The sequence below is a fragment of the Delphinapterus leucas genome, chromosome 15, assembly GCF_059928025.1.
Source record: "Delphinapterus leucas isolate spDelLeu-1000000601 "Yukka" chromosome 15, BTC_Dleu_Yukka2, whole genome shotgun sequence".
Classification (NCBI taxonomy): Eukaryota; Metazoa; Chordata; class Mammalia; order Artiodactyla; family Monodontidae; genus Delphinapterus; species Delphinapterus leucas.
The window spans coordinates 78,587,615-78,614,375 of NC_143143.1; the positions used below are offsets into that span (position 1 = coordinate 78,587,615).

At 47.1% G+C, this 26,761-nt stretch overlaps 1 protein-coding gene across 3 annotated transcripts in view; it reads right to left on the reverse strand.

Annotated features, from left to right (window-relative positions):
- The window catches only part of ATP9A (ATPase phospholipid transporting 9A), a 134,249-nt gene extending 112,783 nt beyond the window's left edge, over positions 1-21,466 (reverse strand). For 2 of the 3 annotated variants that reach the window (XR_002647972.2, XM_022597704.2), the window contains exon 1: positions 21,165-21,466. Coding sequence is in view for 1 of the 3 variants with exons in the window: in XM_022597704.2 (XP_022453412.2) it covers positions 21,165-21,451 (287 nt within the window). In the remaining 2 variants the exon portion in view is untranslated. Of the gene's footprint in view, positions 1-14,801; positions 20,579-21,164 lie in introns of those variants that run through there. The other variant, XM_022597706.3, reaches the window with a different exon arrangement.
- Between the last annotated feature and the right edge of the window lie 5,295 nt (positions 21,467-26,761).

The following is a 26,761-nucleotide window of genomic DNA, read 5'->3' on the forward strand; positions in this document are numbered from 1 at the left end:
CCTCCCTCCTCGCTCTTGAACAAACCTCAATGCCACAGGAACATCAGCAAGTGGACCCCACAACTGAAGGCAATTTGCCCAAAGAGTTTCCCAAACTTCAGCCCTTTTCACACACACGGGATTTCTACCATATCCAACTAATTCTACTTTCTAACTTCATAAGTTTGCCTCAATTTGCATACCTTAAATCAGCGATTCTCAACAGGGAGAAGGGGGTTAGTTACTGGTATCTAGTAGGTAGAGGAGGCCAAGATTCTGCTAAACATCCTACAAAGCCCGGGACAGCCCCCGCCACAAAGAATGATGCAGCCTCAAATGCCAGTTGTGTCCTGGTTGAGAACTCCTGACCTGGATTTTGTTTATCGGTACATAAATGTGTCTTAAAAGGTAACCACTATCATAAATGCAAAACCACTATCACTTGCCATACATAGAAGGTAAACATCAAAATCAACACAATGAGAAGCAAACGTTACTAAATTCCAGATACAGCGGCTCCCAGCCCCCAGCCTGCTGCCTGCTGGCCAGTTTCTTCTGCTATTCAAAAGCGGGCCCTGACAGGGTTAAAAATACTGAAGGAAAACTGAAAAAGGAAGCGTCTCGCTATACACCTCAATGTGATTTAGTTCCTGTCCGTGAATTACTTAGGATCACTGTAGCACCTGGAGCCGTCATCCGCTATTTGGGGAACTACTGTCCTGCAGTAGAAGCCTTGGGCTTGGTGGCAAATTTACAAGTGACGAAGTCCTCCCCCGGCCCCCAGGGCAGTTAAAGCAGAAGAGGCGGCAGCCAGGCTCCCCCGACATCTGGATTTATACCCACGACTCTTTTTTCTTCTGTCAGCTGCCGCCACACACCCGTCTGTCCAGGGGTGGACGTCAGCACCCCGGAGGTCCAAGAGGGGCAGCTGCCTGGAGCTGTGGGGTGGCAGCTGTCACCCTGCTGTCGCTTCTCAACACCAAACTGAGCTGTCACTTTCCCAAATTAACTCCTATCCCACTTTCTAGACAGGCTGGGGAGATGGGCTACAAGATAGAACCCCTGAGTGCGAGAAATTAATGTAGAGGCTGAAAAAGAAGTAACAAGCAAGAGTCTCAGTTTCAGAACAGCAGGACCACGTGGGCTAGAGGAATAAACACCAGCTTTTAAACCAGATGGGCCTGTGCGCAAATCCCAGCCCCGTTCCACACCAGCTGTGAGCCCTTGGACAATTCATCTTCTGTGATCCCCACTTTCCCTATCTGTAAGTTGACAGTAAGACCCGCCTTGCTGAATTACTACGAAGACCAAGGATTTTATATATAAAGGGTGTAAGACAATGCCTAGCACATAGCAGGCATTCAATTAAAAGTAGATCTTATTTCTCTTACGTTATTTTTCCAGATTGAAAAAAGAAAACATGAAAATTCTCTCACCTGAATAGCAACGGCTATTCAACTAGGCTAAGATGTAAGGCTAGAAATAATCTCGTCTACGCTGCTTCCAGCTTACACAATTTAAACAAAAGGAAACCAAAGTGGAGTTCCTTACGACTTGACTCTAAAACAAAGGTTTTGATAGCCAACAGCCTGTCAACCAGATGTGCAGTGTTTTCACACAATCTGGCCAAATGCAAGGAAAACAAATATTAGAGAGGGACACGCCAAGGGAACAATGTTTCTGGACAATGTAACTACTGCAACAAGGAGCTGGCGTCCGAAGAAATGATCATCTCTGCCCTGGTGCCACTCAGCAGGCACTCAGTAAATATTTGCTGAATTGCCTGCATGACGTAGCTACCTTCCCTGAAGCCGGAGTCCAGGAAGCTAGAGTCTCAGTGTTGACGCCGGAAAGATCCAGGAAGAATGTAAAGGAAAATTAAAAGCAACACGGAGAACTCACAGATACAGAGAACAAACTAGAGGGTGCCAGTGAGGAGGGGCGAGACAGGGGAAGGGGATTAAGAGGTGCCAACTACTATGTATAAAATAAGTAAGCTACAAGGATATATTATTGTACAGCACAGGGAATATAGCCAATATTATATAATAACTACAGATGGAGTACAACCTTTAAAAGTTGTGAATCACTCACTAGGTTGTACATTTGAAACTTGTATCATAGGGTACATCAAGTATACCCCAATTTTAAAAAAAGCAATACAGAGAAAATAGTCTGCAGCAGTAGCTCTCAACGGAGGTAGGGGTGAATTTGCCCCTGGGGACACTTGGCAACGTCTAGAGAGATGTTTGGCTGTCGTGACTGCAGGTCCAGGGAAGGGAAGGGCTACTGGCATCTAGTGGGTAGAAGCCAAGGATGCTGCTAAACATCCTACAGTGGACAAGACAGCCCCACACAGAGGATTATCTGGCCCCAAATGCCAACCGTCCCAAGTCTGAGAATGCTGCTCTAGAGCGGGACTGTCCCCGACATTTCTGTGCAGAGGGAGATGTTCTCTAGCTGCACCATCGGACACACCAGCCATTAGCCACACATGGCTGCTGAGCGCTGGAAACATACATTTTAAATTTTAGTTCATTAATTTAATGAATGAAAACAGCCACATGCGGCTAGTGGCTACCACACTGGACAGCAGGTCTAGAAGGACGTAACCCAAACTGTTAAGCACAGATGCCTGGGGGGCAGGTTGGGGGGACTGGAAGGAATGGAAGGGAAGGTATGAAGGGAAACTTCTGCTCTTTGTTCTAGAAACAGGGAAGTGGATAGATTTTTTTTTTTTTTTTAAACCGGGAGAATATAAAATCTAGGATCTGAAAGAATGCAAAGAAGGAAGTAGTTCACTTAAGTCTGAAGTATCTCTGGCCACAGGAATGCTACTGTCTGGAGAAGAAACAAGACTATAGCTGTCCCCCTTATCCACAGGAGATACGGTCCAAGACCCCCCCAGGGGATGCGTGAAACTGAGGATAGCACGGAGTTTTTCCTATACACAAATACCTGTGATAAAGTTTCATTTATGAATTAGGCACAGTAAGAGATTAATAACAATAACCAATAAAACATAACAATTATAACAATATACTGTAATAAAAGTTATGTGAACGTGGTCTCTCTCAAAATACCTTATGTACAAATTTAATGCCCTTTTCATCTTAACTAAAGTACTTATCACACACTGTGGCCATAAGTTTTGCAGTTTGAGGTGCACGAAAACTAGCACGAATTTCTTTTTCCCTCTTCATAATTTCACTGATAGAAGATTCATTCTTGCTGTGGATCTTAGCAACCTCAGCATACGACTTCTTTTCTCTCCTTTAAGTCGAGAACTTTCACCTTTTCACTTAAAAGAAGCACTTCACAGCTTCCCTTTGACATGTCCGAATTGCCAACATCACTATTTGGGGCCATTATTAAGTAAAATAAGGGTTGTTTGAACACAAGCACCGTGATACTGGGGCAGCTGATCTGATAACGGAGACCCATCTAAGTGACTACCGGCAGGATATGCGGGACACAGGGATGATGAGTCAGGTCCAGGGCAGGACTAAGGAAGACACAAGATTTCATCATGCTACTCGGAACAGCGGACAATGTAAAACTTATGAATTGTTTACTTCTGGAATTTTCCATTTCATATTTTCGGGTTCATTACGGGTAACTGAAACCATAGAAAGCGAAAGCTCAGATAAGGTGGGACTACTGTTTACCAATGAAAAAAGCCAAGTCAATGTAGCAACTTCTTCAACCGTAAAGCTCAGATCCTCTGACCTAGCAAGTCTGCCTAGAAGGACACAAATATTGGTACTGGTGACCAACGGGAAATGCACTAGGAGGCCAACAGCAGCAATACAGAGAGAGAGCAAAACCCTGGAAATGACCAAATGCCCATTACGGCAAGACCCCTGTACAATGGACTGTAGTCTGGAAAGAATAAGGTAGAGACACACACACTGGCAGGACAAGATCCAAGTGATAAAACGGAAGGAAAAAAGCAAGCAAAAGATAAGCAATTTATTGTGCTATATTTTAATAAAAATAATATATGCTGATATATGCATGGGAAAAAATACTAGGAAACAAATACACACACACACACACACACAAACTGTTAACTCTGGTTCTCTGGGGTAGGGGGCAGTCACGGATGATGCAATCTGTCGCCTCTCCCTATTTCTCGTGCCTTAAGTCTTCCCCTATTGGTCTCTTTCTGCTCAGAGCACATGACACCTCTCACGTTGCATCCAACCCCACGATTCAATAATTATGAACTCAAATTCACCCCTGTTACCTTTTCATCCCAGGTCCTCACAGTCAAGCCACCGATTGCAGCCAAGGCAGGTGAGCTCCAGAACTCTGCACTTTTAGCTCGTCCCTGGCTGTTTCATTTTTCTCCAACTCCCAACCCCTGTGCAAGACTCATCCACAACAGACTTGCTCAGGCAAGCCCATCACCCAACTTCTACTTATCCGTCAAAACCCAACTCTGTTATTCCCGAAAAGAAGACGAAGCAGCTCTGTTCTCCCTTAGACTTACCCGTTTCTCTCTAGACCAGGACTGGCAAACTCAAATCTACAGAAGCCCAGCAAGTAACAGAAAACAATAAATGAACAAAAATAAACACAGGATCCAGTGGGGTGGGGCACACTGAGGAGACCAGACCTCATGGGAAGGAAGTAGCTGCCCCCAGATCCTACCAGGATACAATTCTACATAAGCCCAGCCCAGCAGACCATCCAATTCTTCAAGACAAAGACAAAACATAAGATTGTGAGATGCAAACACTCAGTTTTTAAATGTTGGCAACTGATTCAATTTTAAAGTACTAGGCAAAACTAAAACCACACTGAGAGATAATTTTTTTACTTAGCACGATGACGAAGATCAAAGAGCCTAACAACACCTGTGCTTGGTCAGGATGGCCAAACAGGCACCTTCACTGCTGGGAGGGGCCTAAATCAGTGTTACCTTGAGGGAGGGAAACCTGGCGACAGCTATCAAAATTACAAATGGACATTCATTTTGACCCAACCATTCCCCTTTGAGATATTCCATATGCTCCAAAATGGGTATAAAGACCATTCACCATAACATCTAGTAACAGCAAACTAGAAATAACCTAAACCTCATCTGTAGTAAACTGCTTAAAGTACATCTATTCGATGGAACCCTATTAAGCCACTTTAAAGAAAACATTTAAAGGAATAAAGAAGCTTTTTATGTCCTGATATGGAACAAGCCCAGGGTGTACTGTTAGGCGAAAAAAATAGGTTGTAGTGTGTAAGGTGCACTAACAACTGAATAAAAAAGGGAAACATCCATGCATGTTTGTCTAGATAGGTATAAAATACTTGTACTTTTTTTGGTAGATGGTTAAAGTTTCTCCAGAGCCACACTGAAGAAATTGATGAGTGGTTGCCTGGGGAGGGGCACAGGGGAGGTGAACGGAGCGGGTGGGAGGGAGACTGAGTGTGCAATGTACACACTTCTGTACCTTTTAACACTGAACTGGGACTTCCCTGGTGGCACAGCAGTTAAGAATCTGCCTGTCAATGCAGGGGACACGGGTTCGAGCCGTAGTCCAGGAAGATCCCACATGCCGCGGAGCAACCAAGCCCGTGCGCCACAACTACTGAAGCCCGCACGCCTACGGTCCGTGCTCCGCAACAAGAGAAGCCACCGCAATGAGAAGCCCATGCACCGCAACGAAGAGTAGCCCCCGTTCGCCGCAACTAGAGAAAGCCCACGCGCAGCAACAAAGACCCGATGCAACAAAAACAAACAAATAAATTTATAAGAAAAAAACCAATACTGAACTATGTGACACTGTGATTAAACTTTTTAAATTTAAAACCAAAACCAAAAAAAAAAACAAAAACCCCACACTGCTGCCCAAAGAGCACACAGCTCTCAGTCTGCAGCCTTAAATCTCAGCCACAAGCTTGTGGGTCAGAGACCAGATACTGCTCGCCTCCCACCCCAGGCCTGGCATACAGCAGGTGCTCGGTCGCTCTGCGTGGATCCCTTCACATGCCCCAGGCACCCAGCGTGCAGGGACCCTACTCACACGTGGACACTTTCACTAGGCCATCTGCTCACGGGTTCTAGAAGAGGTCTGGTGTGGCAGCACCCAGCAGCAGCCCACAGAATGCCAGAGAACTGAACAGAACTGAATGATTACATGGAAGGCAATTCCCCAGATACCAGGACAATAAGCAAGAACAGCTATAAAGCGCTCAGCGTGTGCCGGCTGTCCATGTGAATGGACATGGATGGATCCCTTGATGGATCCCTTGATCCTGACCCCCATTCCGTGGGCGCTCTCATCGCCCCCCTTCCACACTGAGAGTCCTGCAGCTGGTGGGGGGCAGAGTCAGCTGTGGGTCCAGCAGGTGGACCCGAGAGCCATCGCTCTTAACCGGCGCCTGAAGACCTCACACTACAGCAGACTCCAAGAGCCACCTCTGAATTGTTCAGACGACCACCTAGGGAGGAACCCAATGACAGAAACACAGCAGGACACACGGAGGGTCCCCAGTGCCACCGCCCAGGCCCGCATGGCTCCTCCCTCCACCCCACTGTCATCCCTGACAACGGCTATCACTGCTACTGTACTTCCCGGGGGCCACACGCTTGGGATCTAAGCACCTGACATGCATCAGCTCATTCAGTCCTCACACCCCGCCCCCCCAGCACTGTCATCACACCCGTTTTCAGAGAGCTGGACTCTCTCGCCCAAGGTCATACAGTCAGTGAGAGGAGGAGACCAACGTGGACAGAGGCAGCCGTGCCTGAATCCAGGCTCTCAGCCCCTCAAGGTGCTCGGCAGCCAAGCCAGGCGGCGGGGAGCCAGCCCTCCACCAGGAACCCGCCTCCTAACCGGACTCGGCTCCATCCGCGCTCCCCTGGAGACCGGGGCTGCAGCCCAGCCAAGGCGCTGCCCCACCGGGCGTGGCTCTGGCACCGAGCCCCCGGGAAGGCCATGGGGGATGTTTCCAAGGGCGCCTGTAAGACGCCAGAAGTTACAACACCTGTCGCTTGGGAGGAGTTTACCTCTGGAAACAGGTGGTAGAGGGGCTGAGGGGCTGGTCCGAGGGCAGCTCAGGCGTGGCAGGGCCCTCACAGGGAGCGCTTCACACCTCTCCTAATGATGCTGCTGCAGGGAAACGCGACCCTGGGCTCCAACGACCCCACTACAACCCTCACCCTCCTCTGCAGGGAAGCAGACGTGCCCTTGGCCCTGTTGTCTACACACAGCTTTGTCACGAGAAACTGGATCTAGAAAGCCTTTTATTCGTTCAACAAACATTTACTGTATGCTTGCAGACTCCGTTATCTCTCATAGCCACCAAACACACACCACTGTGAGGTGTTCGGTTCCCCCAGTCCATCCACAGAGCGTTAGCGTTACCACGGAGCAAGCCTGTCCTCAATCGACCACAGGCCCCTACTGCCCTCCAGCTCCACCTGGCTCACACATTAAAAAAAAGGAAGCCTGATTTGTGGCCGACAAAGAAAGGAAAGCATGTGTTTTTACTTCTTTCTCTCTCTTTTTTTTGAACTTTCCCAATCTCGGGGGTTTGCGCTAGGCAAAAGGCAAAATTATCCTGACCCTGGAACAAGGGCCATTCTGGCTTTCATGGGGTGTAAAATGGCAGAGCCCTTCCAGAAATTCATTGTCCAAGATGTAGCAAAAATTCATGCATCAAGATAGCCTCTAGGGACTTCCCTGGTGGTCCAGTGGTTAAGACTTTGCACTTCCACTGCAGGAGGTGCGGGTTCCATCCTGGTCAGGGAGCTAAGATCCCACATGCCCCATGGCATGGCGAAAAAAAAAGAAAGAAGAAAGATAGCCTCTGTAGACTAAGTTCTAATTTCTAACAGCAAAAACCAACGAAAATAATGTCACCCAATAGCCATCCGATAAAATTATAGATCAGAAGGAAACATACCTAAATGTTAATAGAAAGTCGGGCTTTAAATTCTAGCTACTGCATCTTTAACCTTTCTCTAAGAGAAATCAGTAGTATTCTTTAACAGAAATTATTACTTTTATACTAGAAAAAATAAAATGCTAGTGTTTAAAAGTCCCATGTGGGGTGCTTCCCTGGTGGCGCAGTGGTAAGAATCCACCCGCCGATGCAGGGGACAGGGGTTCGAGCCCTGGTCTGGGAAGATCCCACATGCCGTGCAGCAACTAAGCCCGTGTGCCACAACTACTGAGCCTGTGCTCTAGAGCCCGCGAGCCACAACTACTGAAGGCCACGAGCCTAGAGCCCGTGCTCCGCAATGAGAAGCCCGTGCACCACAATGAAGCGCTGCAACTAGAGAAAGCCCCCGTGCAGCAGTGAAGACCCAATGCAGCCCAAAAAAAAAAAAAAAAAAAAGTCCCATGTGGGGCCCCAGAGCTGGGGAGGGCTCTGAGTGGGTCAGGTGCCTCCAGGGCCACAGCAGCTGTCTCCGGCTTGACTGTACAGGGGCTGTTCTCTAACAAGCCCTGGTCCCCCAGGCCCCTGGTTCCATCACTGGGCACAAAACAGCCCAGTACTGCTCAGGGGATATTAGTGACTGACAAAGGCTCAGCCCCAGTTAATGCAACAGCCTGGAAACACAAGAAATCTCAGTGATGCAGCAGGAAGCAGCTGGGAGGCAGTGAGGACTGAAACGAGAGCATCTCCAGCCAAATAGCAAACATGAGATCACCATAACCCAGGCCTGGGCCTCCCTCAACTTTCCCTTTGTGTGTCTTTGGCCTGCCTCTGCTTTGCAGGGCCAGCGTTCAGAATGAATACATTATATTTATAAAGTGACAATAAGAATCAACTTGTAAAACTACAGGGCCCTGGTTATGTAAATTAAAGGTGTCTCCTCAAAGAAATAATATGTTGCCACTTAAAGTGTCATTTACAGAGCACATCATGATACAAAAAAAGCCTTACATTAAAATGCTGAATGAAAAAAAAAAGCAGGAAATAAAAACACATGTGCTACATGGTTATAATTCATCAAACAATGTACACACGGAAACAAGACAGGAAGAAAACAGCGTATGCTAAAAGGTTTGTGTTAACTGTGGTTGCCTTTGAAGGGAAAGTTACACCAGTAACTCATTCATCAGTTTTCTCTGTTCTCCAATTTTTAATACACATGCACTCACTTTACAATTAAAAGAAAGTAAATTTTATACTTTTTTACTGTTTCCCTTATGATGAAAACTACTCAAGAAGAGGGTGTTTGGTTGTAATGTATGCAGAAATAGAAATATAACGTTGTGCACATGAAACTTACATAATGCTACAACTCAACATTACCTCAATTAAAAAATATCAAAACTAAGAAACGCAAAAAAAGAAAAAGGAAAGGAAAGAAAGATCAAGCTGCAGAATATACTGGGAGGAATCAAGGTAGAAACAAGGATTTGTGTTAGGACAGAGGCTGCAATCTTTGAGCTAGTGTGAGCTATGGTGCAAAGTTATCATGAGGCAAAATAAAATCAAAGTAAAAATAAAAGGAGAGTACTTGGTCAGAAAGGCAAGGCTGCTGTGATGCGACCATTTTGCCACGTTTAGGTTCAGGGTTACCATGATGTGGCTATCCTGTACGTCTAAAACTTGACTTCAGAGCAAGAAAATGAAGCCTCTCTCAAATAAATTTTTTGTTGTTTTTTTGTTGTTGTTTTGCGGTACGCGAGCCTCTCACTGTTGTGGCCTCTCCCGTTGCGGAGCACAGGCTCCGGACGCGCAGGCTCAGCGGTCATGGCTCACGGGCCCAGCCGCTCCGAGGCATGTGGGATCTTCCCGGACCGGGGCACGAACCAGTGTCCCCTGCATCGGCAGGCGGACTCTCAACCACTGCACCACCAGGGAAGCCCCAAATAAATATTTTTTTTAAATACATTTCTTGTGATACTGCTATGCTCCCATGAGGAAGGCTAAAGCGAAAAATGACAAATACCAAGTGTGGACGAGGATGTGGAGCATCTGGCACTTTCCCGGGTGGAGAAGCACAAATTCGTACAATTTGGAAAGCTATCAATTTCTACTAAAGCTAAACACAAATATCCCCAAGGGCCCAACAAAGCCACATAATACATGTCCTCAAGATAAGCTCAGGGAGGTCCACAGCAGCACCATTCATGAGACCTCAAGCTGGAAACGTCCCACTTGTCCATCAGGAAGAGATGGGACAGAGGGGTCATGGAATACAGCTGGCCCTGGAAAAACATGGGTCTGAACTGCACCAGTCCACTTACTTATATGTGGATTTTTCTCAGTAAATAAAGTACCTGTATTTTCATTTTACACATCTTTAAATTAACTAAGTTTGGGGGAAAGTTTGTGTTTGATTAGAGATCACAATATGTAAAATCAAAAGAACTAGCGTTTGAGTCCTTATTCTATTCAAACTGTTTGAGCTTCTGCTCTTGCGTGAGTCATTTATCAATTCCTTTGTTTTTGAGGCAAAGACAGCAAGCGGTACCAGTACTTGGATTCTTGACTGGTTGGGGGTCGACACCCCTAACCCCCTCCCCGTCATTGTTCAAGGATCAATGACTTATTCATACTCTGACTTCATATGGTGGACAGGAGTGAACAAACTACAATAAACATGCAACACGGTCAACCCTTATGAATCAAACATGGAGCAAGAATTAACAGGCATGAGTGATGTGAGTATCTGCTACATGACTGCATTTACTTAAAGGTCAAAAACAGGCCCAGCCAATCTCTGTTAGAAGTCAGGATATAGATCAAGGCGGGGGAGGAAGGAGGCAAGAGGAGGCTTCCGAGGTCAGACCCTGTTTATCTGCTGCCAGTTACGGGAGTGCGTTCACTTCATGAAAATTCATCAAGCTGTGTGTTTATGATTTGTGCACTTTCCTGTGTGTGTATATATACGCACGGATGTGTACATATGCATAGTTTTTTTAAGCAGCTTATTTAGGGAAAAAAACCCCGCGAGGTGGGACAAGTGGTGTTGTCTGTTTACTACCTAGTCCTTTGATTTACCCGGACACAATTGCGTCATTCCTTGTATGAGAGCCTCTGACTGCCTTTAATCTGGAGAACAGAAAAAAGAGGGGAGAGGATGGGGGCGGGGGAGGCTCTCCAGTTTCAAATTTCCTTTGCACTTTCATGGCGACTGACTGTATAAAAGCTAAAAAGTATTCAGATTCAAATCACTTCCTTTTACAGGGTGAGTACACACATTTTAGAAATAGATGTTCTGCACTCCCCCACCCCCGCCATTAGCATGAATGTCTCTCCTACAGAGAGAGTGAATTAAAAAAAATAAGGATCAATGTGGAAACTAACTCTGAAAACAGATATTATGCTTCTGATGGATTTACCGTGACTGGGATAATTTGAAGTTTCCAGAATTTTCCTCTGTCACATCACTTCTGCTCTCTGCTTCTACCAGGAACAATGGAGTACACACATATTTACCTCCAAATCACTGAAGGGTCACAAACCCCCAATTCCTCTTCCCTCAACAAAAATCACTTCCTCTAAATGGCCATTACAAGAAAACTCAAATAGGAAAGGGCATAGAGACAGGTTGCAGAATACAGTTTGCTGCAGAAATTCAAATTAAATGAGCCTTTTAAAAAAACTGAAATGAGCTTTCAAGTTTTCTAAGCCAAAACCGTTCTTCAGTTTGTCACCTGTAAAGTAGGGCTGTCAGGAGGATGAAATGGGATGGTCCACGTCAAACTCCTAGAAGAGCACTGCACACCTAACCAGCACACAATAGGGGGCAGCAACTATTATAATTCTCAACAAATTAATCTAGCACAATCCAAGTCACAAGAACTAACAAACCAACCACCCGAAGCGCAACCTGAAATGTGACCCCTGCAAACTCTTTAAGCAAAAGGAAACATCTGGGGACAGCACCTCCACCTTACGGAGCATGTGGCACGTGTTTTAGGTTGCAGGGGGGTGGGGGGTGGCATTCAGCTCTAGTGGACATGACTTTGCAGCATGGAGAACTCTTTGCTTATGGAGAATTCTTGAGACCGGACTGTCTAAAGAAAAGCACTAAAGAACCCATCATCGGTCTAAAATAAAGGTTTACCAGAAACACCGAGAGATTCCTCACCTACCAAAATAACCACACGATGCTTCCTATATTAGCCGGCTCAGGCTGCCATAAGAAAATATCACAGGCCGGGGGGCTTAGACACTGGAAATTTATCTTCTTATAGCTCTGGAGTCTGGAAACTCCAAGATCAAGGTGTCAGCAGATTTGTTACCTTCTGAGGCCTCTCCCCTTGGCTTGCAGACGGCCACCTTCTCCCTGTGTCCTCATGGGCTTTCCTCTCATGCCTGGTCTCTCTCTTCGTGTCCTAATCTCCTCTTCTTAGAACAGCACTCAGATTAGTTAAGGGCTCGCGGTAATGGCCTCGTTTTAGTTTAATCATCTCTTTAAAGGCCCTGTCTCCAAATACAGTCACTTGCTAAGGTGCTGGGTTAAGACCTCAACGTGTAAATTTGGAGAGGGACACACGTCAGCCCATGACACTTCCCAAATGCTTTCTTCCAACAGCTCAAGACTTCCTTAGCTGCTAAATGAGAAGCTGAACTCAGACTTAAGAACATAATCCAAACATGAATCTCTTGCCCAGCAGGTTCTTCTTTTTTCATTCTTTCTTTTTTTTTTTTTTTAAAGACAGGATGAGTCACCTTAAGGACAGTAAGGGGCATGGCTTTTCATAGAGTGTACACATTCCACTCATCCAGGGGGTCCTAACAGCTGCAATTCTGCCCACTCCTACTCCTCCCACCCCCCGGGGGACATGGCAATGTCTGGAGACAGTTTTGGTTGTCACAACTGGGGGGAGGGTGCCACTGGCATCCAGGGGGTAGAGGCCAGCGATGCTGCCCAACATCCTACAGTGCACAGGACAGGCTCCCAAGGCAGAGAACTGTCAAACCGAAAATATCAATAGTGCTGAGGTTGAGGATCCCTGAGGTCTAAACTGGCCAAACTCTACCTCATCTTGTGTCACAGCAGATGGCCCAGCAAAGAGGGGGAGAGCCTACCAGGCCCCGTTCCCTCCACAGGCGTCTTCTTCCTCAGGGAGGGCAGCCAGCAGGCTCTTCCCTGGCACTGGGCAAATGCCACAGAGATCTAACTGGAAGAAGGCAATAGTCTCCAGCCCACCCAGCTTTCCAATTCACACAAGAAGCCTTTCTTTCCATGGGGCCCCTTCCAACTGTCCTCTCCCACAAACCTCCCACAAACTTTAGACAATGATTAAAGCAACGTTAAGGTCCCAGATGAACTAGGTAAACTAACCATCATTTAAAAACCATGTTTTTTGGGCTTCCCTGGTGGCGCAGTGGTTGAGAGTCCACCTGCCGATGCAGGGGACACGGGTTCGTGCCCCAGTCCGGGAAGATCCCACATGCCGTGGAGTGGCTGGGCCCGTGAGCCATGGCCGCTGAGCCTGCGCGTCCGGAGCCTGTGCTCCGCAATGGGAGAGGCCGCAACAGTGAGGGGCCCACGTACCGCAAAAAAAAATTTTTAAATAAATAAATAAATCATGTTTTTCATGGACAACTTGGAAAAATAAAAAGAATTTTTAAGTCTACAAATAACAAATGCTGAGAAGGTGTGGAGAAAAAGGAACCCTCCTACACTGTTAGTGGGAATGTAAGTTGGTGCAGCCACTATGGAAAATAGTATGGAGGTTCCTCAAAACACTAAAAATAGAACTACCATATGATCTAGCAATCCCACTCCCGGGCCATATATCCGGACAAAACCATAATTCGAAAAGATGCATGCACTCCAATGTTCATAGCAGCACTATTTACAATAGCCAAGACACGGAAGCAATCTAAATGCCCGTCGACAGATGAGTGGATAAAGAAGATGTGGTACATGTACACAATGTTATTATTCAGCCATAAAAAAGAATGAAATAATGCCATTTGCAGCAACATGAATGGACCTAGAGATTATCATGCTAAGTGAATAACTTAGAGAAAGACAAATATCGTATGACATTGTTTATATGTGGAATCTAAAACATGACCTAAATGAACTTATCCATGAAACAGAAACACTCACAGACACAGAAGACAGACTTGTGGTTGCTCAGGGGTTGGTGGGATGGGCAAGGGATGGAATGGGAGTTTGGGATTAGCAGCTGCAAACTATTATATACAGAATGGATAAACAACAAGGTCCTACTGTAGAGCACAGGGAACTATATTCGATATTCTGTAATAAATCATAATGGAAAAGAATATATATATGCATAACTGACTCACTTTGCTATATAGCAGAAACTAACACAACACTGCAAATCAACTATACTTCATAATTTTTTTAAGAAAAGAATTTTTAATCTATTAGCACAACCAGCTTACCCCTTTTCTTTCCCCTTTGTAACAATAACATTATATTTTTAGACCAACAGCACCACGTTATTAGCACAGGCCACCACTTCCTAAATGTCAGGCATGACGTGGGCACGTCTACAAACCTACCCAGCTATTACTGACTTCATACTTTTAAATCAACTCTGTGTTTTTTACTGAAATGTATTCTAAAAGAAATCTTCCTGTCACTACTACAAAGAGAAAACAAGTATCACTTGGCACAAAAAGAAGGAACTATAAACATATTTGCTAGCCTTTCAATGTTTGGCCACGAGCCACCTAAAGTGATCTCTGGCGAAGCTTCCCACAGGCCAAGCTCTGAATACCTCAATCAATCTTTCAAAGTCACATAAATAAAAGACGCGAGCTTTAAAAACAATCAGCACCATTCTATCTCTTTAGGTAAAAGTCATCAAAAAATATGTTACAATGAGTCTTTTTCTTTCTAAATTAAACCAAAGTCCACTCACTTTTAGGAGGGAAGCTCCAGGCACTTCATGTCCATTCCCAAAGGTGGCCATCAAGTCTGGCCAGCCCTAGTTAATGATTTTCATCACGTGCATCTGGGTAGAGATATTAGAAGAAACTTCTGTTTTGAGAAGCGACAGCCCAAAGTCCAAAGACGGATCATTCGACACCCCGCCTCCTCCTTTCTACTTGTTGCATGGGTGGCCGAGGTCAAGGTCAAATGGCCACCCTGCTTCCTTAGGGACTGGCACCCAGGTGGCTCACTGGCCTTCCTCAGGGAAGCCCCGGCAAGAGTGGCACCTGTATCCACGCTCTACCCTTCAGCATCTCCACCTGGGTTTGTAATTTCACATCTGGTGTCACTGCCTGTGCCTGGCATGGGCAGGGAGCACCTGGTCCGGGTTTGGTCAGTACAGGGGAGGGCCCACGGCAGGGATTCTGTAACAGGAAGTGGATGGCACAAGTGCAGCTGGGCTGGCAGAGGACGCACAGAGCACTTCCTGATGGGCCGCTGCCAACGCCTGCTCTGACTCTTCTCATCCAAGGGAGCAGAGAGCTGTTAATGCAGCTCTCCATCACAGAGAGGGGAAGGGCTGGGGTCTATGCATTTCATTCCCCAGCACAATCCCCCATATGCCCCCCAACACACCCCACCCCCCAACATTAACACCTAATATTAGGTATTAGGACTGCATACCTAATACCACGTCCACTGCGCCAACAGAAAGACACTGAAAACACACGCACCCCTACATACAGCCCATCCTTCTGAGTTGTGATATTTGTTTTTGCCAATTCACCTACTGCCTAAAATTCGTAACCTCAAAAATCAATGCTCAGAGCACTCTCGTGGTCATTCACAGACATGCTCAGCGTGGAAAAAAACAATCCGAGTCACCCACACACACTCCCAGCTGAGGCTGAACGGGGCGAGGATCTGCCTTCTCGTCTCCGCTCTCATACTGTACAAAAGTGTCCTCTTCATGGCCTGTTTAGTGCCATGTGTCCTGCATTTCTGTGCTTTTTGTTATCTATTTCACTGTTTAAAATGGTCCCAGCACGGTCAGCGTTCCTAAGAGCAAGAAGCCTGTGATGTGCCTCATGGAGAAAAACACATGTGTTACATATAAGCTTCCTTCAAGGCATGAGCTGCAGTGCTGTTGGTCATGAGCTCAATGTTAATGAATCAACAATATATTTAAATACCATGTCTTTCAACAGAAATATACCTAACACAGGGTTCTCTACTGATCAGTCGACTGAAATGTTGTAACCCAAGGCTCGCAGGAACCTAACCCTATATTTCCCCCTAGGAGCTGTGGTTCACTGTCCGCTAATTCAGTGCTGGCAGGGACTTCACAGAACAAAACTACTGCAAGTAATGAGAATCAACTGTACTGTATACCTAATACTACCCTCCATGATGTCAACAGAGACAGGCATTTTAACATCACAAATCAGAAGTGACAGCTTCAATCAAAAGTTCAGAACTTCCCACTGAATAAACACATCTGTATAAAGAACTCCGTACGCGGGCACTGTTCGTCCACATCAACAGTGAATTCACATCACTGCTGCACCCTCGTCCTGGCGTGGCGTGAGCACCTCTGCAAAGGAGCACGTGGCCTGCAGCAGCCCTGCCACTACAGATTTAGTCATTTGAGGTCTGAGAGAGCTTCTGGCAGAGTCAAGTCCTCTGTGGCCATTTTCTGGCCAGAGTTCTTACTCAACCAGACTCTCTACAAAGTTCTAGAAAGAAGAGGAGATCGTGTTACCCAGTGCAAGAGTCCGCATGAGGCTTGGTCCCTCGTCCAGGCTGTGCAAAGAGCAATTTCTGACGTTCTGTGAGGGCTCGTATCTACCCTGCATATATTATGCCCGACCACATGGGCTCTTACTATGTCGCCACTTTACGGAAGAGGAAACTGAGGCACAGGAGGGAAAAGACAGTGGTCTGGGACTTCTCCGGTGGCACGGTAGTTAAGAATCCACCTGCCGGACTTCCCTGGTGGCGCAGTGGTTGAGAGTCCGCCTGCCGATACAGGGGATACAGGTTTGTGCTCCGGTCCAGGAAGATCCCACATGCCGCGGAGCAACTAAGCCCGTGCGCCACAACTACTGAGCCTGCACTCTAGAGCCCGCGAGCTACAACTACTAAGTCCACATGCCACAACTACTGAAGCCTGTGCTCTAGAGCCTGTGCTCCATGACAAGAGAAGCCACGGCAATGAGAAGCCCGCGCACCACAACGAAGAGTAGCCCCCGCTCATCGCAACTAGAGAAGGCCCGTGCTCAGCAACAGAGACCCAACGCAGCCAAAAAAAAACCTCACAGTAGACAAGAGAAATAAAAGCATATGTCTATACAAAGACTTGAATGTTCTTAGCAGTGTTATTTACAATAGTCAAATACTGGAAATAATCCAAGTGTCCATCTTGGTGAACAGATAAACAAAATATGGTATATCTACACAATGGAATTCTATTAAGCAATAAAAAGGAACTTTAAAGCCATTGTGCTAACAAAAAAGAAGCAGACTCACAGACATGGAGAACAAAACTAGTTGTTACCAGTGGGGGGTGGGGGTGCTAAATAGGGGCTGGGGAGCAAAAGGTACAAACTACTGGGTGTGAGATGAGCTCAAGGATGTACTGTACAACACAGGGAATATAACCAATATTTTGTAATAACTGTAAATGGAAAGTAACCTTTAAAAATTGTATTAAAAAATTTTAAATTAAAAAAATGCTGCGAAAAAAGGCAGATACAAAGACAACATATTTTATGATTCCATTTATACGAAATTTCCAGAAAGGGCAAACCTATGAAAACAGAAAGCAGACCAGTGACAGCCTGGAATGAACTGCGAACAGGCACGAGGGAACTTTTGGGACTGATGGAAATGTTCAAAAACTGGATCGTGGGGATGGCTGCACAAACTCTATAAATCTACTTTAAAAAAATCAGTCAGCTGTACATTAACAGTGGATGTATTTTATGTGATGTAAATTATACTTGAATAAAGTTATTTATAAAAAAAAAAAAAGCTGAAATAGACTCTGTACCTAAATAGTCAGCTCTTTCTTAACCCAGTTCATCCAAAACTTCCTAATGCCCCAAGTCCAAATACATCAAAAATCAAATCATCCTTGTCCAATTTGGCCACAAAACCCCAAATTATTACTAAGAGAAGGCAAAGCAAAGTCTCAGTTCTGCCAGAGCTGCTTTTGACAATATCTATCACACCAGGGCGTCTACATACCTGGATGGAATAGTTTATGTAGTTAATCATTTCCTGGATTTGATCAGGAAGGAGCAATGAAGTCAGTAATATTTCTTTACTTCCTACCATCAAAGGTCCTTCCTCTCAAAGGAGCGTTCTGGTGATCCCCCAAAGCAAACCTTACACAAAGACCTAATTACCACTATCTGTCCTAGTAAAGACCCAGGAAGTACTAAGCACTTAGTGTTCCAAACTTAGCATGGATTAAGTTACACAATCCTAGGAGGCATACACAATTACTGTTACTCCCACTTTACAGATGAAAAAATGAGACCCAGAAAGGTAAAGTAATTTCCCCAAGTCACACAGCTAGTGAGTGGCAAAACCCAGGCTTGCACCCAGCTCTCCGATCCTACGCCTACACTCTTAACAGATCTCTTGTGTTTCACCAAGAGGAGAACTTCATTTAGCCAGAAGGAAAGCACATGTCAGAAAAGTGGTTTCCAGCAATGTGAGGCAAATGCCTTGTGTCCAAACAAAACCGCTGTAATAGTTTTCTCAACATCAGGATGTGGTAACTTTCTCAAGACAGAAAAGAGCTCTGAGTCTACGGCATTCCTCCAGCAAATAAATTGCATATCTTGGCGACATATGCTGAGTGACCCCAGCATTAATTATACTCTGTCTCCTGGGACCTGTGGCACCTATGTTTTTGGTTTTTTAACCACAAAATCCCCCAACCATCCTACAGCTTTGAGCCATTAGGTAAAAAGAGTTGATCCACCTCCTCACACTGAGTATCCCTGTGACCTCCAACAAATTATTTAGCATCACTGAATCTTAGTTTCCCTGTCTATAAAATGAAGAAACTAACTCCAAAAATTCACACAGTTGTTATGAGGATTTAAACACAGCCATTTATCTCAAGTGCCCAGCAAAGAGTCTGACCCATCACAAATATATTTCTTATTCCTTTACCTCCCCCCCTGCCCCCCCCACCTTAAACTACAGGAAGCCTTTCCATCTCTCTGTGCTTCCAAAAGTGCTTCCCAACACCAAGATCCGCAACTTGACAAGGCTACTCCTAAAAATGCAGATTAAATACTAGAACATATACGCAAATACCTGGAATTCCAGATACATGAGTTGAATTTGAATCCACGTCACTGTTTAGGAAATCAATTAGTTCCAAAGTGGCAAATTCTAAAGGAGGAGTGATCTTCCATGCCAATAACAAACAGAAATCTTTTTTTTTTTTTCCAACTGTCAGCACCACTCCCTCTGGGCCCCTGTATCAACGGTGCATATTTCTATCATGGTAATCATCACTTTTAAATAATTATTTGCATTTTTCTCTCATGCACTGAATCAGAGGTTCTCAACTATGCCAGCGCATTAAAATCATCAGGGCAGCTTATAGCCAGGTCCCACCCCAGACTCTTATTTCAAAGGTCTAAAATGGGGCAGGGATGGTAATTGTTTAAGCTGCCCAGGTGATTCCAATGCAGGGTCAGGAGGCATACACCTGTGGTCAGGGCTTGTTTAATTCGTATATGCACCCCAGACACCTGACACAGCCCCCCACACACACACAGTAGGCATTTTATAATTGTTTTTGGCACAAATTAATAACTAGAGGACCTTCGAGTCCACTGATCATATTAATTCATTAAAACACTGAGAAAAAAAACATTTACTGAGGGTGTATATTACATCAGGCACTATGCCAGGCATACGGCTCAAGTTAATTGTTATCGTTCTTTAGCCTTGAGCGGTCAGGATTACAACGCGCGCGAACAGTGAAGGAAAGGGTGGAGGGCTGTCGGTCTCTGGGGTCAGAGAGCCCGAGCGCAATCTGCATTTTGCAGCATCTTCCCAGCAGTCCTCGACCTCGCTGGGCTCTCTTCCTCCTCTGTATTCTATCAAAGGGGACTCCTCACCGGGAGATTTAAGGAATAATTTAAGAAGACAGGGACAAAGACCTCACAAAATGGCAGCTGGCATCATTCTTCATTTTTCTTAATTCGACGGACACCTGGTGAAGCCAGCCTACTTGTTCACCCTCCTCACCCCCTCCATCAAGTAACTGACGCCGCAAAGAGCGGCCGCCACAGGGAAAAGGCCCAGAGAGAACAGGACGCCAAAGGGAAGGGCGGGGCCGAGAGGCCCGGCCCCGCCCAGCTGCGGTTCTCAGCCTTCACCCGACAACAGCCTCACCTGGGCGGCCTCGGAAAATGCACATTTCCAGGTCCCATCCCCAAGAACTGATCGGCGGGGCCGGGGAATCTGCATTTTAACCAGCTCCCCTCAACCTTCCCCCCAGCTAACTCTGTCGCAGGCGATGCCACAGACCCTTAAAACCTCAACAGGTCATTGCCATCCTCCGAAAAAGAAGACGGCTGGGCGCAAAACATCCTCCCGTCCTCTCTCTCCAAGTGAGGGAAACCCTCACCAGGCTGCCCAGGGGCCTGCCAATGCGGGAAGGCACAGCAGGTGGCAACCCCTACGCCTGCCAGGGGGCTCCTTCTCTCAAACTGGGGAGCCGTGGAGGGGGGGTCTACTGTTGACCAGTAGGAACCCTTCTCGCCCTCCTGCGGCTACTAGTTCGGGTCCAGCCGGGGCCGGGAGGGGAAGGCGGCCATCTGGGGGCTAAGACCCGGAGGCACTGATGGGGACCCCCCCCAGGCGGGTCTGCGGAGGAAGCCATGCCTCCCCCGACAAATAAACTGAGCATATCCGGGCTTCCGAGGACTCCACGCGCAGAGCAAGGTTTGATACTGACCAAGTCGTAATTACAACGACAAGGAGTAATCAGGAAACAAAATGGTTAAGAAGCAAGGCTGATCCCAATTCCACGCGCGTGTAAACAGCGCTGGGCAGGCCCGGCTTCTCGGGGTTTCGAAAGGAAGGTGGGCATCGGTGAGAGGCAGCCGGGCGCTTGGGCCCAAAAGGGACGCGATCGCGCCCTGGAGCTGAGCCGAATTCCCTCCCAGCCCGCCCGCCCGCCCGCCCGCCGGCCTCCCAGGCCCGGCCACCGGCTCATGGCGCCGGCCAACCTGTCAGGCCCGGCCCGCCCTGCCCGAGCGCCAGGCTCCGGCCGCGCGCGGACAAAGGAGGGCGGCCAGCCCCGGGTCTCGCTCACCCGCCGCGGGGCCTGCTGTCCATCCGCTTCTTCTGGCGCACCGGCTGCAGTGGGATGTTGTCCGTCATGTCGCCCGCGCCGCCCGCCTTGGCCGCCGTGCCCCCCGCGCCGCCAGGGCCGCCGCCCGGTCCGGCCTCCGCGCCACCGCCCGCCGGCGCCGCGCCGCCCCGGGGGAGGAGGCGGCGGCAGCGGGCGGGCCGGGCCCGCAGCGAGGGGGCGAGCTCGCGAGCGCCGGGCCACGCGCGGAGCCGCCCGCGCGGCCCGACCGACGGACACGGGCGCACCATGAGCCCGAGCTACGCGCCGCGCCCGATCACCCCGCTCAGCGCCTGCCACGGGGGGCGGCCGGCTGTGTCCGCGCCGCCGCCGCCGCAGTGTCCCCGCCCCCGGCCCGCGCCGCGCGCCCCCCACGCGCGCCCACCCGGCCACGCGCCCCCCGCCCACGCCCCGCCGTGCGCGCGCGCGCCCGATCCCCGCCCCCAGCCGACACCACTTTCATGCGCACACACTGCCACTCTCCCTCGGCCTCCATCCTCTCACGTGCTCACCCTTGCACGTTCACGCGCGACCCTCGCACACACGCACTCATTCTCACCTGCTTACTCCGCACCAGCATCCGACCTTCACAATCACACACGTACACCTGCACGCACACACCCTGCTACACTCACGCCCATGAGTCACCTTTGTCCGCCCTGGATCTCAGGCCTCACACACGTGTGCCGCCAGGAATCACAGTCACACCGGGACCCACGCTCTACCTCACTCCGCTTTCCAGACTCCCTTACCCACCATCCTTCACCATCCCCTACCCTCACTCTCCCACCTGGACCCCTGAGATTCACAATCACAGCATGCACTTACGCACCTGCACACCCTCGTTCTCACATACACTCCTTCACCTACCTCTGGGGCTGACACACGTACCCTCTCAGTCACCCAGACCAACATGTGCACCTACATCCTCTCCTACAGTGTCCTGGATCCACTAACTTTCCAAGGACTCGATAAAATTTTAAGAACAGAAAGAAGATGAATAGTGGTGAAGGAAGGAGGGAAGGAAGTTAAAAATCCATATGTAATGAAAGAGCCTCAAAATGTAACACCGTGTAAACTAACCTACTGCAACTAAAGGAAATTTTGAAGTAGCTACATCTAGTACATTTCATGCGGGATGCGGGTGCCTTTTGTTTGCGATGAACAAGGGCAAAGCCACCAAGTGTCTGTCTGCGGCCTTGGGTGAAGTGGATCCCAAACCAAGAAGTGTGACTTATCTCATGTTCCGATGAAGTTCCTCAAGAAAAGCATGTCATTAGACGTTGCTGCGTGGCACCTTTGAAGGGAAAACAGCATTCTTTGGCTAACAGACCCGGTCTGCTTTGCGTCCTGTACCTAGGACAGTGCTAGGTGCACAGCATGATACACACACAGTCAACTCTCAGTAAAGGCTCATTGAGTGGAGGAAACGTAAACATCGTGACCCACCAATTATGGCATCAGAGGAGGCCCCACCCCCTCCCACCTGCTCCCCTAAGGTCCTCTCTCAAACCCCACCCACCTCAGACCCCTTTCTCCACTCCACTACCATAGAAGGTAACAGACAAGACCGAAGAGATTGTGGCCCTTTAATCCAAGTTCCCCCACACAGCTGGTGTTCAGTAAATGTAAGCTCTTGTTTTTAGGGGGGTTTTGTTTGGTTTTGTTTTTGCGGTACGCGGGCCTCTCACTGTTGTGGCCTCTCCCGTTGCGGAGCACAGGCTCCAGACGCACAGGCTCAGCGGCCATGGCTCACGGGCCCAGCCGCTCCGCGGCATGTGGGATCTTCCCGGACCGGGGCACGAACCCGTGTCCCCTGCATCAGCAGGCGGACTCTCAACCACTGCGCCACCAGGGAAGCCCTGAGCTCTTGTTTGTTTGTTTGTTTTTTCTGAGCTCTTGTTTTAATCAAGCACCTAAAACACACGTGGAGTCCCACATTTAATCCTCCCAGCCCTGCCAGCTGAATCTAAATGGTCACACCCATTTCACAGGTGAGGAAACAGAAACTCAGAGTGGCCTGCACAAAGCAACGTGATTAGGAAGGAACTCAGCTGGGCTCCCAGGCCCAGCCTTTCCCGATCCAGAAGGCAGGAAAAATGCCCTCCAGTGACCAATGGATTCAGTTATCATGACATTTCCAGGTACCTATTAATCCTGATTCCAAATATCTTCCAGCTCCCTCTGCTCCTTGTGGAGCCCACCCGTGGCCACCCTTGTCAGGCTGTGCCCTCATTGTCTAGAATATGCAGTAATAATAGTGGCTCCCTCATTTGAGATCCTGTATCACTTCCACCATCTCCCAACTGTAGAACCAGAGGCAACTTACAAACTGCTGAGCCTCAGTTTCCTCATCTGTAAAATGGGGATAGTACCAGCCTCAGAGGATTGTTGGAAGGGTTAAATGAGCCAATCATGTACATAAAGCAATTCGAAGAGTGCATACGCAGAGGGAGAACGTGGGCAGTTCAGGATTGTTGGAAGAATTCAGGGCAATAATAGGAGCACGTAAAGCGCTTAGTGCAGCGCATGCCACAAGGTCAGTTCTCATCAAGGTTAGCTACTACAGTTTCTCGTCCTCCTCCTACAATGGATATTATTTTTTTTTTCCTAATTAAAGAAAGAACACCACAGTGTTATCAAATGGTGGTCTCTGGACAGAGAGATTCTAGGTGGGTATTTGAAATATAATTCAGTCACTAGATTATGTTTTATAGTTAGTACAGAGAGCGCCATATCCCATCCCATACCCACCTTACCGCATATCCACCCCCACCCCAAACCCCGCAGTCTCCCTTATTAACATTTTGCATTACTGTGGTACATCCAAGTGGATCTTAAAATTTTCTTTATGTTTTGTCTATACTTTCTGCTTTTTCTCTAGTGAACAGGTATCACTTTTACAATGTCTTTAATACATTTTTAAAAGACCAAAGAGCCCCCTCAATCTCCAAAGGTAATAACATTTTCATATGAAAAGAGAGGCGATTTTTATTGCCTTCGCATTTTCCAAATTTCTTTCAGTGCACTTTTATAATCAATACAGAAAACACTTTAAAAAACTCCCTTCCAGCAAGGCAATCCCTCAGGAAAGGAGGCACTTAAAGGCTTTTATCTCTTCTTGAGAGAGATCCAGATGCTTGCGTGAGATAGCAGAGAGCCTGTGGGGAGAGCAGCAGAGCTGGGGCAGTGATGGCATGAGGATGGGAGGAGGGGCACAGCATCCCTCTTCCGGGCCCAGCCCTGCCTTCTTCTCCCTGTGGTCCTAGGAATGGTCACCTCAGGTCCTGCTTTCTGAGGAGCAGCCCCTTTTGTGGCCCTTGACAGCCATCTCCATCCAAGAGGCCCCGGGTACAAGAAGCCACTGACCCCTAGAAAGCTGGAGCAGAAAGATCTTTGACAGGTAAACCAACCTAGTCTAGCCTCTTGTTTCCAGAAATCAGAGAGACTGAGGCCCACAGAGGTCACCCAACCTCACCAGCAGATGTTGGGCCCAGACCATAATCTATCGAGACTCAGTCCAGCCCACGCTGAACCCTCATTTTCATGGATCACCAAGCTGGCTGCAACTGTTTACAGAGTGTCGGTGGTGAGAGGACATGAAGTCAGGGGCACTAACGGGTGAAACAGAGTCAGGGAAAACAGGAACAATGACTTGATGAAAATGTTTTGGGTAAACTCAGGCTGGGGAGAGAAGAAGTTCTTTTGGTGCCTAGACTCTTCTCTCTGAATGAATTCTCTCTGAATGAATGCATTCGTTTAGGTAGTCCCTAAAAGTATCTCAGCCTCAGCACTACTGACATCAGGGCTGAATATTTCTTTGCTGTGAGAGGCTGTCCTGTGCACTGTAAGATGGTTAGCAGCATCCCTCATCTCTATCCACTACATGCCGGTAGCAGCTCACCCCATTCTCCCTGGTTGTGACCTCCACTGATGTTTTCAGACACTGCAAAATGTCCCTGGAGGGCAAAACTGTCCCTAGTTGAGACCCACTGGGCTAGAATGTGATGTTAAGTCATTTCTAAATCTCTAGTAAAACTGTGTCTCTAACACTAATCTTATCTTCCCACTCCCCCTTTTTGGGGAAAGAACTTTGTAAGTGCTTTCCACAAGCACCTATATCTAGCTAGGATTTAGTAACATTACTTTGTTTGTATGGTACCGTTTTTACCTCCAAAAAGACACAGGAAGTTTAGGGAAAACACCCCTGAACAATTCATTCAAGTCATCTTCACCAAGGACCTACAATATTCCAGGCCCTGGGGATACAGTTAAGAGACACACAATCCCTGCTGCCTAGGGCTGGGGTCTCTGCTGGTTCCTAGAGGTAAGAAAAGACTGGTCATCTTCAGCAAGATGACCAGATGACCCGTCTAGCACACTCTTCCGGGTTACCTGTGTCTTTCCTTGTCTTTGAGCTCTTTTACAACTCTTCAACTTGCAGAAAACCCAATAGTAACACAAATGGTTCTTCTCCATAGAAATGCAAATGAATTTTGCCCAATGGAATGCAGTTGATTCTAGCCCTGTGGATACTGATCATTTTTTGCATCTTTATGTAAATTCACTTCAACTTTCCTGATTGCCTGAAATTGGCGAGTTCTTTCCATTCTCCTTTCAATCAGTTGTAAAACTGTTGATACAATCTTAGACACATTCATTTTACATTTGTAGGAGTCCTGATTTTCCCCTTCTAAAATGTTGTATTTCAACAGGATAGACAGAAAATAAACAAGCAAACATTTCAGAGAGTGCAAAATGCCATGTGGATAACAGAACACGGCAATGTGAAAGAGATATTGTGCTTTTATCATTCTTACTTGATAAAAAGTTGGCAACGCTAAGCAATTCCCTTCTATTCCAGGCATATCTACAGCACTTACCACCAGAGAAGGTCATTTGTTGCACTGTTTTTAAGGACCCACAATTATCCCTTCAGGATAAAATAAAACTTCGTATCCTTTGTTCCATACCTTGTCTTTAGAACACTAGTATTTCTTTCAACTTACTTCTTTCCTTAAAACAATAGATTGTTTACAAAGGGTGTGGGAGGATGGAAAATGACAGGGGAGGGGAAGAGAGGGGAAGAAATCCAAGTCATTTGGGATGTTCATTCTTCTCCCAGAAAGGTCACATATTTAGACCTTGAAGTGCAGAGCTTGATGCTTCTTTTAAACACATTAATTAAACACAGGTCTTACCTTAATACCACGATTGCAAAGTCCACTTCTGAGAGGTAAATTTACTTATCCTCATTTTGGCCTAGCTTAGCTAATTCTGCATTTTTCTTTTATTTAGAAATAGTTGGATTAAAAAAAAGAATAGTTGGAATTAGTCACAGAAAAGTGATAAGGAAGGACCTGGGGGTTTTTGGTGTTTTGTTTTTTTAGGCAAAAGTCTTGAATTTCCATGGATGCCAAGAGCAATAAACCCCTGGACCAAAAGCAGTTGCTTCTTTGAGCACATTAGGAGACTTTAATAACTTTGAGAGTTAACTCATTTTCTTTGAAGAGAAATGAGCATTCCTTATTTAAGCACTTAATGATTTTGTTTGGAAACAA